Consider the following 13,456-nt stretch of genomic DNA (forward strand, 5'->3'; position numbering starts at 1 on the left):
GGTTTTCCAAAGGTGGGCCTGTATGCAGGCTTTCACTTTGGATGAAACACTGGCAGTGTTGGAATCTGACTTGGGTCAAGGTCCCTTCTCTCTCTTATTGCGCTATCAGAGTACATGGGCGTGACTGTTGGTAAAACTTCAGAACCGGTTTGTTTCCAGTTCACGTGTTTATATATATTTTCTGAAAAAGAAGGAGCTGTCAGGCTGCACAGGTGAAGTCTGCCTGCTGACCTTCCTCCTGATGATGTACTCTGGGAGCAGCGTACACCCCTTGCCCAGAAAATAAGGAAAGGTGGAGGGAGCAACTAAGCACGCACAGGTGCAAGATGTTGCTGGAGCCAACAGCAGACTGGGTGGGGAGGGAGAAACCCAGCAAGCGAGAGTTTGCAGCATGGAGTGTAGTCCAGGAGCCCTAGAGAGGAAGAAACTGAGCCTAGAGGCTCAGATGAAAGCCAAGCCTCTGAGGTCACAGAAAGGAGGAGACATTCCTCAGGATCCAAAGGAGCTGAACAACCCAAGAAACCACTGAGTGTGGCAGGAATGTGAAGGAGGACTCCACCCAGAAGGCAGACAACTGGGAATTTGTTTGCAAGCCTTTTATTAATCAGTAACTCCATCAATAGGGCCAACTGACTTCTGCTGCATAAAACTTTGCTCTGGCTCCTCACTTCTGCATTCCAGGAAAACATTTGCTTTAGGTACTGGAAATCGGTGGCAGGCCTTGGTGTGTGCACTTGAGGGAGGCACACTCAACCTCCCAGGCTGCCACATGAGGGGACTTTTTTGCCTCCCACCATGGAGCAGGACACATACTGCACAAAACCAACACACTTTAAATAAATAATGATTTGCATGGTTTGAAAAATTATGGTACATTAACTGAACAGAATTTTAACTTCTCAGAAGTTGTTTATAGAATGCAGTTTAAGCTACTTAAACTGTTCCAACACGTTTTTACTGCAGTGGCTGCATGTTAACCTTTTAAGAAGTGAGAAGTAAAATTTTACTGGGGATTGAAAGCTACTCAAAGCCTCTTACTCTACTGTGATAAAGGTCTTATGTTGCATCAGAAACACAAAAGTGAATGGACACTAACATACAAGCATATCCCTTCATGTAACTGTTCCTACTGTGCTAAAAGAACTACGTAAGCAAAAGTCACTCTTCTCTGGAAAACTTCTTATAAGGCTTACATATACATTTTTTTATATTACTGAAGGGACATGCAAATATGGCAGCTTATCAGAAGGAACTTTAACATATTTTCATCAACATTATTTTCATTCTATTTCTAAACCTCAAACTGAGTTTATTGCTTTTTACAAACAAAATATTCTCTCAAGTCTAAAGGCTGGCAAAATTTTAAAATGCTTATTTTAACTTGCTTTGTTTCAGGACTGTTTCCCAATATATGAACTCCTCCAACGCATATATTACACTTTCTCGATTCAGAAAACACGTAGGAATTAAATACACATAGAGCATGGGAGGCAGACATTTTGATCCTACAAATAAGAGCTTGAAGGGTGACCAAGATCCCCACTGAAAGGCAGTGGGATAAGAGGAAGGAAAAAAAGAAGTCAACAAGATCAGCCAAAGTTATCAACAACATCTGCATCACTCACAACAGTGAGTAACCTTCCACACAAAGTTCATACTGTAGATTATAATGACTAAAAATATTAAGCAGCAAAATCAGAAGTAAAGAGTGAATATGAATATTTGCTGCACAAGTCCACTCTGTTTCTACTCTAAAACCTTCTATTTCCAGGCTTGATAGTTGTCCCCTAAACATTTGGTCCATGTTGAAAAGTGAAATAAATCCTCCCAATGTATGAACATCAGAATATTTAAGAAAAAACAGATAACATGCAAGTAAGATCTCCTTCATTCAGTTACTAACTACACCCAGAATTTAATTACTGATGCAAAATTTTTACCTCAGTTTTCATGTACCTGTTTGTAAAAACCAGCTGGATCATTATCAGTCGGATTATTTGCAATTTGAAAATTAACTTCTCAGTAAACTTAGAGGCAACCAAAAAAAAAGAAAAGAAAGAGAAAAAAGCTATGCTGCTATACAAAACCACTTCAGAGTTGATGTGAATAGCTCTTCCTGCTAAAACATGTACCTAGATTTATTTTTTTTTTGCTCCTGAACTGACACTATCCAAAATAGTAGGGTTTGGTGAACAGTCCATGATTTGAGAACATTATGTACAACTTAATTTCTCCAGATAAACTTTACTTGGACAGTATTTAACCTTAATACCCAAAGGTGTGACTATGAAATAATTAAATTCTAGTTAATAAATATGACATCTGTTAAACAGATGTAAACAGGCCTGCAAATACACAAAGTGGCCATTTCCACATTTAAAGTGCTAGTAGAAAAAATTCTGCTTTTGTGCTTTTGAAATAGAGATGCATTTAAATCACACTCTTTCCACAGGAAACCCTTTTAACGTTGTCTAAAGTGGCGTAGTGACTACTTTTGTCCACCATAAAGCTATATTACGTACAGTACAGAGGTTTTGGAAACAAAAGTTTTGAGCAAACAGAGGTTCTCTCAGCATGTGAAGCCTTCCCAGCTTCCTTCTCCTACCTTGTCATCCTGTGAGTCGGGCTGGAGAAGACTGTGTTGCTGAATTGCCATTGGAGGAGGAAGTGGTACAGCATCTGCTCCTTCTTCACCTTCCTCCTCTCCACAGCTCTGCATGCCTGAAGATGACGACTTGGAGAGAGTGCCACTGCTCAGCCCCTCATTCCGACCTCTCTGTAAATGAAATCAAAACATTCAAGCTCTGTTAACTCCTCAGCAGCATGAAGCTTGCTCAACACAAACTTGTCCTAAACAAGTCTCCTCTGTGGATTCATCTCTCTCCAAACAAGTTCAGATGATCCTGCAAACACAGCGCTGCTCCTCAACAGAGGTGAAAAAAGCAGACAAATGTCAAAGAAAATGTTTTCGTTGTTTGGTAAGAGCAGACAGATTGAGATATGGAGGACACGACATTCAGCTTGAAATTTACCACAGAAAAGTGTTACCAACGCCATGCTTGCTTTCCGAGCTCAGTTCTGTGAAGAGCCATGTTGCTCTAACTTAGAAACTCAAGAACTTTGTATCCCAAGTACCAGCAAGGCTTCTAAAGAATATTAAAAAAAAACCTATTATAACTTGAAGTATTTTATCAATTATCATTTCTGCCCCTCCCCCAAAGTACTGAAAACAGACTGCTTGTATAATTTTTACAGTTGTGTGGAAAGACCATCCTTCCAATTACACACGGAACTGTGATTTCAATTGGCCAATGTTTAACATAACTGATCTTGCAGGATAATTTATCTGTCTTTAAAGGAAGACAGTGTAGGTGATGATAGTTTTTCTCCTGACTTCAAGGCGCTAGCCTTAGGTTTTCCCCCATTCACAGAACTACAGAATAACAGATAGTTCCAAAACAACGCTGTAACTGCATTGCAGAGGGTCTCTTTCTACAGCCTGACATTCAAGGACAGAGGCCAATATTCCTTCCCAAACCACATCTCCCAATTCACCATGCTGCCAAGTCTCTAGTCTTTCCCTACATTTACTATATAACTTAACTGATGTTCCAAGCTTGCAGCAAAATGTGTCGGGAACAAGAAATAAAAAAAAAGTACTAAATAATTAATTGGGCATCTGAGACCACTTTTCTGTACGATAACTACCAAAACCACTAGTCTGGTTCAAGCCTGGTAAAAGGGAGTAACTGTATAGCACACAAGTGGCTGTGCCCTTGGAAGCAGTAAGATGCTATTCATTTCATCCTGTACCACAGGTTTGTAACAGGATAGAATTTGGCTCAGCCTGCACCTAACTGGAGGCAGGCTTTGCTCATACATGAATTCCAGGCTCCCCATGTTTGTGGGAGGAAGGGAAACCTTCAACAGATGTCCTTGGTGGCAAAATCTGGAATAGTTCAGAATTTTCTTCCCTCCAATGACAAGTGTCATGTTTGTTATTTGACCTTTTAATTTCAAGGGCCAGTAATTTTTCCGTGCTCTAACTCTTGCTGAAAGTGTAAATACAACTTCAAGCAGTTGAGCAGCTCTCCCTATATTTTCCCTGATCCATAACAAGAAAAGGAAAGGATATACAAAATGACCTGATTATTCCCAGAACATGAAGCGCCTTTACTCACAAAGTTGCCTTCCTGAGTGGGATAAGACAGTGAAGCTAAAGAACAACTTTTACTCTCACATTTCTCTTTTTCAACTAGACATCATTCTCCACAGAGTTTTACTAATGCTCTCAATGCAGAAGGGCACAAACTGTGCCTGGCACAGTACTTATGCAGAGTACAGTAGTCATCAAGAACGAGCACATGGGACCTGCCACTTTGCTCAACTGCTGGACAGTCAAATGAGGAGACAACCTTCACCTGACAACACTTAGCTCTTTGAAAAACATAAAACACTGAACACTTACCTCTTCAACAGTTTCATCTTGTGGGGTCGCTGCACTATCATCAGAATCCTTCTGAGAGCCCGCATCGGCACTTTTGCGAACCTCTCTACTCTTCTTATGCTTGTGGGCTAGTTTTTTGACATGCCCGTCTGCTTTTCCACTGCTAAGACGCCTCACGGGACTGGTAAGCCATTTTCTCAAAGTATTGCCGGGGCGCTTGGGGCCTGGGGAGCTCTGTGCACCGATCATGTGGGGCTGAAGTGATGTCACTGAAGCAGGAGGACTGGCATCATTGCTGGAGACCGAAAGGGAGTCTGGAAAAAGAACAAGGCGAGCATTTTAAAGCTGAAACACTGGTAAGTGAGAAACATGGCCAATATGTAAACAAATGTAATAATGGATATCAGATTGGATTTATGGACAAATCAGCTGGATTATTTTTAATTAACTTGGCCTTTAACGACACCACAACTATCAGTGTTCATGCTGCACATGGCCACCCACACATAAGCACCATTTATATGCTTAAAACAGTCGAGCTTCATTAATTCATTCCTGCCTCAATTAAAATTCATACTTACCACTGCTGATACTTATTTGATAGTGATTACATATGTAATCTAACTTTATGGAAGGATATGCTTGTTTTATCTTTTAATGTATACTGCTTTGACTATGAACATGAAGACTAAAAATAATTGCCTCAATGAAATAAGTAAATTATTTTTCAAACATCAAATTTTATTACAAATGCTCCATTTCATTATTTCATTATTTATTTATTTACCCTACTGTTGGGAAAAGGGGAAGAAGAATCCAGAAAACAGGTAACTCTGTCTTTCGCTTACATCTGCTGCAAGTGTTGACTGTTATTTCGTTTGTTTTAAAAAAGAGCACTGAACATCAATGTTTAAAAGTCCATTTGCTCAAATCTCAGGATCAGCAGTATTTCTCAGCATGACAGTGCCTGAAGTTCTCTAGTCAAAGAAAACACTTTTCTCAAGCCGTAGTTAGAAGGTCAATACTACTTTCCCACTGAGGCTCCTGTCACTTGAACTGGACCGTATGCTTATGATAAACGCCCACTGGTTAGCTGCTGTGAGACCACATTTCTCTTTTCCCCATGCAGCACAATGCTTTTCTCCCCAGTAATTCTTTTTTCCTAAAAACATACTTTTTTTTTTTTCTTTTGGGCACATGCTTGTAACACCATTCCTATGAATATTATCTGCCACTGGGGTATTAACAAGACTTTCCTAAGTTGCAAATATGGGTTTTCTTCCCTGTGTGCGCACTTTTGTAGATAGATAGTTTATATAAGAATGACATAAATAATGTTTTGTTGAATGTTTCTGCTGCTGGGAATTAAATGCAGTGCTTGTGTTCCTTCTTGAAGCTTGACACAGATGTTCAGGCCACCTCTTCTGGCAGCCTTTCCGTAAGAGGCGTATTGCCAGTGTGACCAAAGGTAGTTTGAATTTTGTAGAATAATATGGTCACACTGATGTGGCAATACACTTCATTGTAAACAGCCAAATGCCTTGGATCTACATACAAGTATGTAAGCCTGCTCTGTTTCCATAGAGTATTAAGTGCAAATTACGGCTCTGAACTGAGACAGGGAAAGAGACATAAAATGTGAATATAGTAAATTAGGACTTTTTATTTTCCTTTCTCTGTTCAAGCTGTTCCAAAAAGCGTATCCTTTCCTTGGAATCCAAAATTGTGGTCTATCAATCTGTTTGTCAAGATTTTTCTCGTTTCTAATAAAATCCAAGTGGCATGTGACCACTAAGATATATCACCTCTGATGCTAATAACTCCTGCTAACACTTTAAAGCAAGTCATCCAAAATCAGGGTTCACCTACAGAATTATCTTCTTGCCACAGCTGTAGCTGTGCTGCACATGGAGATAAGGAGACTTCTTATGATGCCATCAACCTGGTTTCAAGGCTTTAAGGAATGGGTACTACCAAAAAACAGATGCAGAATTACACTAGTTGGCTTTGTCTCTAAATCTTGGGATAGCAGTGAGACAGAATTACCATATTATTTTCTTGCTAAAGCAAGGAAACATAAGGAAGAAATTAATTATCTATAACAATGGTTTTCAACTTGCAATCTGAGTATCCCTCAAGGCCCCTGGATTACTGCTCAAGGGTCCTCAGCACACACATAAGAAAAGCAAGCCTACCAGCCGTCAGCATCCACATCACAACAGATTTTTTACTTCATTTAAAAAGAAAAAAAAGTGGTTTGCTTACTAAAAAAAAAAAAAAAAAATCCAAATAAAACTTCCAACCATCTGCAAGCTCTCCACAGGAATCCAAACAATCTCCTATTAAACCTCTGTAAGAAGTTAGTTTGACTTCTCTTTCACCAAACTCAACTTTACGTTTATTGTATGATGCATCTTTTAATTTTTATCAGACACCTTGTTTCAGAAATCATAGCAAATGTCAGCTGATAGGTGTATCAATAAATAACCTTCTGCCACTCTGCTAGTGGAATACAGAAGAGAAGAAAACAGTGCTGGTGTTCTTGTAAATAAGTTTCCTAAAGCACAAGCTAAATGCTTTGTTTTTAAGACTCCCAAGTTTGAAGATGTTACAATCACTCAGTCAAGTTTTTCTTTCATTTGTGTATACTTTTTTTCCCCAATAATGGTTCATGCAAGTTCCTTCCGTACAAATAAAAAAGAGCACATTCACTTGTTTATTAAAAAAAAAAGCAATTAAGCCTTCGCAGAAGTTCACCATGTACTGTTTTTTAGTTTTGTACCTGTTGCATTTCTTCCCTTTGCAATCACTCCTTTCTAAGAAACAGGCAGTGCGGCGGTGCAGTAACTGATTGCGTAAGATTTACTTTTACATAAACATGTCTATCCCTAAGCATATAACATGCCTGCAGTTAATAAACCCACTTTTCTTTTTATAAAACCTGTGCTCCACCTCCTCAAATTCTCACCCATCCTTCTGACAATCAACAGTTACCAACTACCAAATTTCTTGTAAAAGCAAATAGTATAATGCAGAACGCCTGAAACTGTGGGAGACGAGTATTTTTGTCTGACTGCACTTTTGCTGTACCACTCCTACTCTTAGCCCAAGTCGGCCAAGAGTTTGTGGCCAGGAGGAGGGAAGAGAGCAGGAAGAAATACATACACTCCGCTCAAGTGGAGAGGATCTAAGAGACAAAACAATGTTAGCCAGATATGTTTCGCAGCACATACTTTAGCCATATCCTCCCACACAGCATTAGTTTTCATTTGGCATGCAGCATGTAACTGCTTCTCATCTTCTCTTCTGCATGATTTAATATGAAGTACTTACTGAAGTATTATTAGGGCTTCAGGGAATCATAAAAGTGGACAAAGTGTAAGTAGTACACAAAAATGATAGCACTGTTCCACTTTGCTCCTTAAAGCATGAAAGTACTGGGGGAGAAGGAAAAGCTTAAATAAAAATACCTCACTGCCATAAAAGTATCAGCTTAAATATAAAATTTTATTTTAAAAGGCGTTTCAAAAAATAAATAAATAAAAAGAGGTTTAACATCACCAGTGTTAACCTCAATGAACACCAACCCACTAGCCTTTTCAGAGATCAGATCTGATTTGTCACCCCTCCTTAAATTTGCAGAAAAGATCCCTATAGCCTCATAGGTCAATGTTAATAATCACTACAAATATTCTATGCCAAGCTCCCCCCCCCCCCTCCAGTGAGACCTTTTACTGTCCATTTTCCCATCCCATCCCAGCTGACAGGAGTCTAGATTCTCCAATTCTTACTCCCATCTGCTTCCTCAGGAGACCAGTTACAATATTTGAGTACCTAGGTTTTTTCATGACTGTCCTCTAGCTCATATATTTATGTAGAGGCATTCCCAGATCCAAAGAGGGAATATCAATACCCAAATACAGACATTTTCAAGAGTACAGAAAGATCTTTCACCCCCACTATGAGAACAGCCCATATGGGTGTGTTGGATGTGTCTTATTTCTCCCTGCCTCACCACTACATACTACTTCTATCTGTATAATCAGGGATACAGACTTGGTTTGATTGATGACCATGCTTAGGATTGTTTACACTAAATTGGCTTTGTTTCCTTTATGACTACATAGCAAATTGTTTTTCTAAGGTTGCTCAAAAATCTTTTATCACTAAAACATGCCAAGAGGAAAAAGAAGTATTCAAAATTAAACCAAGAACAACACAGACTTTTAAAACCAAAACAGATGGAATAAATTTGGGGTATGCTAACCCCAACTGTGTTTCAAGTACAGTAAACTTTCTAATAAGTGTCAGATTCCCTTTTAGAAAAAGATAAATGCAACAGATGGCCATATTGGAGAGAAAAAAAAAAACACCCAACATACATATAATGATCACACACAGCAACACCACTCCAACAAGAAACCATCAAATTTAATAAAATCGTTATTTGCTCAAGTAGAGATAGCTTTGTTATTCAATAAGGTATTTTAAAAAACCTAATGGATGGGCTTTTTTTTTTTTTTTATAATTCATAGCCACAATAAGAAAAGAAGGCATTTAACTGCCATTTCTCTCAAAGTAAAAACCACATGTATTGCTCTGGTGGTGAGGTCAGAGAGTTCACTGAGAGTCCATAAATAAATTTTTGAAGCTAAAGAAAAAGGGCAGGCAGCATGGGTTCTTATTCCCTCAAACCAGAAGATAAAGTTACCTCCAATGAACAGGCAAATTTTTGAAACTGGAAGGAAATGGGAATTCTCATTTTAGTCCCAGCTTTCTTAACATTAGAAATACACACATCTGCGATTAATAAACTTTTTTTTTCCCTAAAAAATAAATCAGCCATGTTAAGCTAGTTGATGACTTGAAAGACTCTGCTTCATATTAACTATTTCCATATTGCCATTTTTAGAGTTTTAGTATTTACAAGGAGAGTAAGGGGCTACAAAAACCTGACTACTTTACCTAGGGAATCAAACTGTGATGCCTGCTCTGCACTATCTAAATCCAAAATGCTGCAAAACAAAAAAAACCAAAAAAAAAATTCACTGCCTCTGGACTATGAAACAGGGATGGTGCAAGGAGTGAAAAATGGAGCAAAGCAAACCCAGTAACTCCAAGCGGCACGTCACACCACCACTGCAGACTTTGAGGACTTCAAGGACCAGAGAGCCCACAAAACCTGTCCCATAGGGCAAGTAGCCAGCTGATCAGGAAGATCTGATGCAGATACGGAACAAATATCCAGGGACAAGAGCTGCTTGTTAGTTCAAAATGCAGAGAGCGCGATCTACACTGATGCACTTGCAGGTTTAATCTGTCAGTTTGAAACAACTCGAGTTCAGTGATCTACCTACAAACAAACACGCTCCAATCTGAGCCAAGTCCACGTACCATCAGAGGAAACAAAAATAATTTAAAAGCATCTAACGACAAAAGCCCATAAAACCCTGCCTGCGTACACAGTCATCATTTGTTATTAGATGAGATGGAGAAAGCTTGAAAAAAGAGTGCGAGGTTTATTTTATTTGTGGACACAGACATGCACAGTTTCTGCCTGGGAAGTGCTTTTGAACTAAGAGGCTATCAATCTGCCACATACAAGACCATTCAGAGACTTTTGTATTTGTCAGGAATTTTATTTCTCTCCTGCTGGGTATCCTCTTTAGGCTACCGTCACTGCATATTTTTGTAAACCAATACTGGAATACACATCAAAAGGCATTAGATGTGTTTCAACTTTAACACGCCACCATAAAAGCAGTTAGCATTTAAAGACAATGCAGCTCAAGCTTTACCAGGCTCACAAATGGGGAATTTCCACCACGCCCTTAGGGAAGCATGAATTTCACTTATGATATAGAGACAGTGCAATAATTTTAATGAAACTAGTTTCTTAAAAAAAAAAAATTGCAAAATGCAGAAATTTAGCACTCAGTACATAAAAGAAAATCTTTCAATCATATTTGTGTTTGGAGTGAAATAAACACACTCACTCTTCATCTCTGGTCAGCAAACCTTTCCTGCCTTTTATTTCAAGTTACACACTATGCTGAAATACACTTTGTAATATTTTCAGTGTGCAAATATACAAAGAGTTCAACTCCTTCGTACATCTTCCGTGATTAATGAGTTATCTGTATTAATTTTGGTTGATAGAGATGCAAGTCCAAAGCTCTTGGATTTAAATGTACATAGTAATTAAGTCTTCCGAGTCATCAAAAGCTGATTGTGTTAATATCAGATAGACTGGAATGCTAAGCTTGAGGCTAGATACTCTTCAGCTTCTCTTAATGAGATACTAAGCTGCCTCAGAAGCATATCTGCAACAACAACAAAAAAATCCTCCCCCCAAGACAGACACTGTCATCTTAACTTCCAAAGGTCTTTCTGAAATTGAGAAAAGTCATCCAACAGACATATTTGCAATCGCAGTAGAGAAAGGCACAAAGAAATCTCTGATTAAGGTCAAAAAGAATATACTGTTCATTTGAGTTAGAAAATTAGTGGCATATGTCTGCAGGGCTTAATACACTTATGTTATTATAATATTTTATCTTTTTTTTTTAATATCCTCTCCTGTCTTCCTACCCCATAAATGTAAAATCAAGGTTTTAAATTTAAACTTTTAAGTAATTTCACATGCGTTATAGCTTGCACACAGAGAGCTATCTAGGAGCTAAATACCAATAAAATTTAGATGGAAAAAAATTATCCTCTTAGAACTGCTGGAGAGTTTTGCATCCACATTTGTTTTTTCCCTTTTTTTAAAAAAACAAAACAAAACAGGAAGAAGGCATGATATTGTGCCAGAAAAAACTTTCCCAGGTTAACAGAAGTAGTTTTGTTTGTGCTTTTTGGAATTCAGACCACAGGGATACAAAACCCCAAACCTAAATCTTGTATATTACTACAAGCGCAAGGCAGCACTACAGAAGGGGAGAGGGGATTTTGTGGGGCATTTCATTTTTTTTTGCAAGAAGTTGCTATTGTCTCCTATTGCTGGGGATAAATATATTTTATGTCACAAGTAGGAAGTATTAAAAGTTACTCACACTGCTGAAGTTTAGTTTCACAGTTTGTGAAAACCACAAGCTTTTAATAGATTAAATCTCAGCTTCCCTGAATGCAGCTTACACTTAACAGGCAACATCTTGAGCTCAGCCCCACTCTTTTGACCACCTGTTTGCTCAGATTTTGAGACCGCTACACCCCCGTGCCTGGCAGGACCCGCCAAGGACAGATTCATGTCATTCAGCACTGTTTCTAAGTCAAGTTCTCACTCTATGCCAGTGTACTGAGCCATCCTCTCTTACCTCCCTACAGACCAAAGCAAGTGCCCTGATCATTTTAATACGACTGTCTCCCCCTGGAAGAGGGGGTGTGGCGGGTATATTTCTACAAACCACTAACTGTGGGGCTTGCATGCTTTTACAGAAGAGCTAATGAACAGAAACTCATGTTTAAATTTTTCTAAGTTTCCTCCTGTTTGTGCACAATCTCCAGTGAGTTTCTTAGGGCCAACTTGGGCCATCAGTTAGTTTTTCATTTCTTGCCCTTCATCTGTGCCTCCTGATGCCACCATTTTACATCACCATGAAGGAGCAGGTAACAGAATTTGCTCTGCAGGACTACAACAGGCAAGATTTTCACTGACATATTTAAGTTACATACAAACAGTTAACTGCATCATAGGGGGTGACACATACCATGCAATTAAGAATATTAAGGTGACACTCTTCTTTCATGAAATAGTTTTGAAAGTTCCTTCAGTGCAAACAGAGAAAGAAAAGAAGAGAAATACTGCTTGTCTATATTAGAAAGCAAGTTTTCCCACAGCACCAATGTAATTTTCTTGTTTCCCTTTAAACACAGTAGCTTTTAAGATCAATTTCTTGCTAAGATATTTCACAAAGTCTCAACTACATCATCCATTTTAAAGCGTGGGTGTTTTGGAGCTTTACTAGAGTCACATATATTTTTAGAAGTCTTTAGAGGCTATTTTTGCCACATGCCTAGCATGAGCAATATATAAGTACTTTAGGATGACCAAAGCAGAAGATCAGATGAAGGCATGGCTCGTCCACTCCCCTCTCCAGAAGAAAGGACAAAACAGGAGCGGCAGATGCCAGAACGACTGTGTTTCAGACCCAGGGCCATTTCCTTCATGCTAGGTCGAGTTGTAGAAGAGCTGTTCACAACCCCTCTCTTCTAGGCTGCCCCCCACTACAGCTGCTGCGCGTTAGCTTAAGATCTCAGCTCAAGAAGCCGGTTGAGGGCACAACACAGCTCCTGATGCAGGAGGAGTTGGCAGGGTTAGCTTCCTTCCAACTGCTCTGAGTAACGGCACTCCTCGCCTTCAACAAAGCCAAGCAGCTAGCTGGTGGGGAGAAGTGAGGTCTGAGCCAAAGAAAGAAAAGAGTGAAGGCAGAAGCTTTGGGCCTGGGCCTCGTAGACAGCGCTGGCACTTAAGACACTACACAGGGAGTTTTGCTGACTGTTGACAAGCTATTTGTCTCGTGCATGCTGCGTGCAACCTACTTTTGAAGAGCCATGCTGTGTGATGGCAACAGCAAAGATGCAGCTCTGCTCTCGGTGGAGAGCTGTACGTCACAAATGGGAACCACTATCAACAAGATCTGTGACAAGCAGTTTCAGATTTTAGTTGTGGCAACTGCACAATTCATTTTCGCTCATCTGTTCCTGAGCTGTAGGGTTTTATCATCTGCTACTTTAACTTTTGCTGCAAAATATTTTTTCCCTAGGAAATGGATAAAAATAAACGCCAGCTCTGAAGCAGCGCAGCAGCGTATCTTGATACGCTGTGTGCATCAGTCCAGAAGAGGAAGATATGAACAGATATGAAATAAAAATATCCATATCAATATAGATAATAGAACAGCTAACCAAAGGGAAAAAAAAAATGCATTCAGCAAGTCCTCAGCTCTACTGAAAGTAGAGAAAGACGTGGGGGAAGGGAGAAGCAAGTTTGCAGAAATTGCATTAGGA

The 13,456-nt window shown here is 39.3% G+C and overlaps 1 protein-coding gene across 2 annotated transcripts in view; it reads right to left on the reverse strand.

Annotated features, from left to right (window-relative positions):
• TRIO (trio Rho guanine nucleotide exchange factor) overlaps window positions 1-13,456 on the reverse strand; it is a 254,473-nt gene that overhangs the window by 30,222 nt on the left and 210,795 nt on the right. For both annotated transcript variants that reach the window (XM_086740366.1, XM_086740365.1), the window contains exons 35-36: window positions 4,469-4,761; window positions 2,606-2,776 (exon numbers count right to left, since the gene is read on the reverse strand). In XM_086740366.1, coding sequence (XP_086596492.1) covers window positions 2,606-2,776; window positions 4,469-4,761 — 464 coding nt within the window. The remainder of the gene's footprint in view (window positions 1-2,605; window positions 2,777-4,468; window positions 4,762-13,456) is intronic.

The sequence above is a fragment of the Chlamydotis macqueenii genome, chromosome 2 (assembly GCF_036417535.1).
Source record: "Chlamydotis macqueenii isolate bChlMac1 chromosome 2, bChlMac1.mat, whole genome shotgun sequence".
Taxonomy (NCBI): Eukaryota; Metazoa; Chordata; class Aves; order Otidiformes; family Otididae; genus Chlamydotis; species Chlamydotis macqueenii.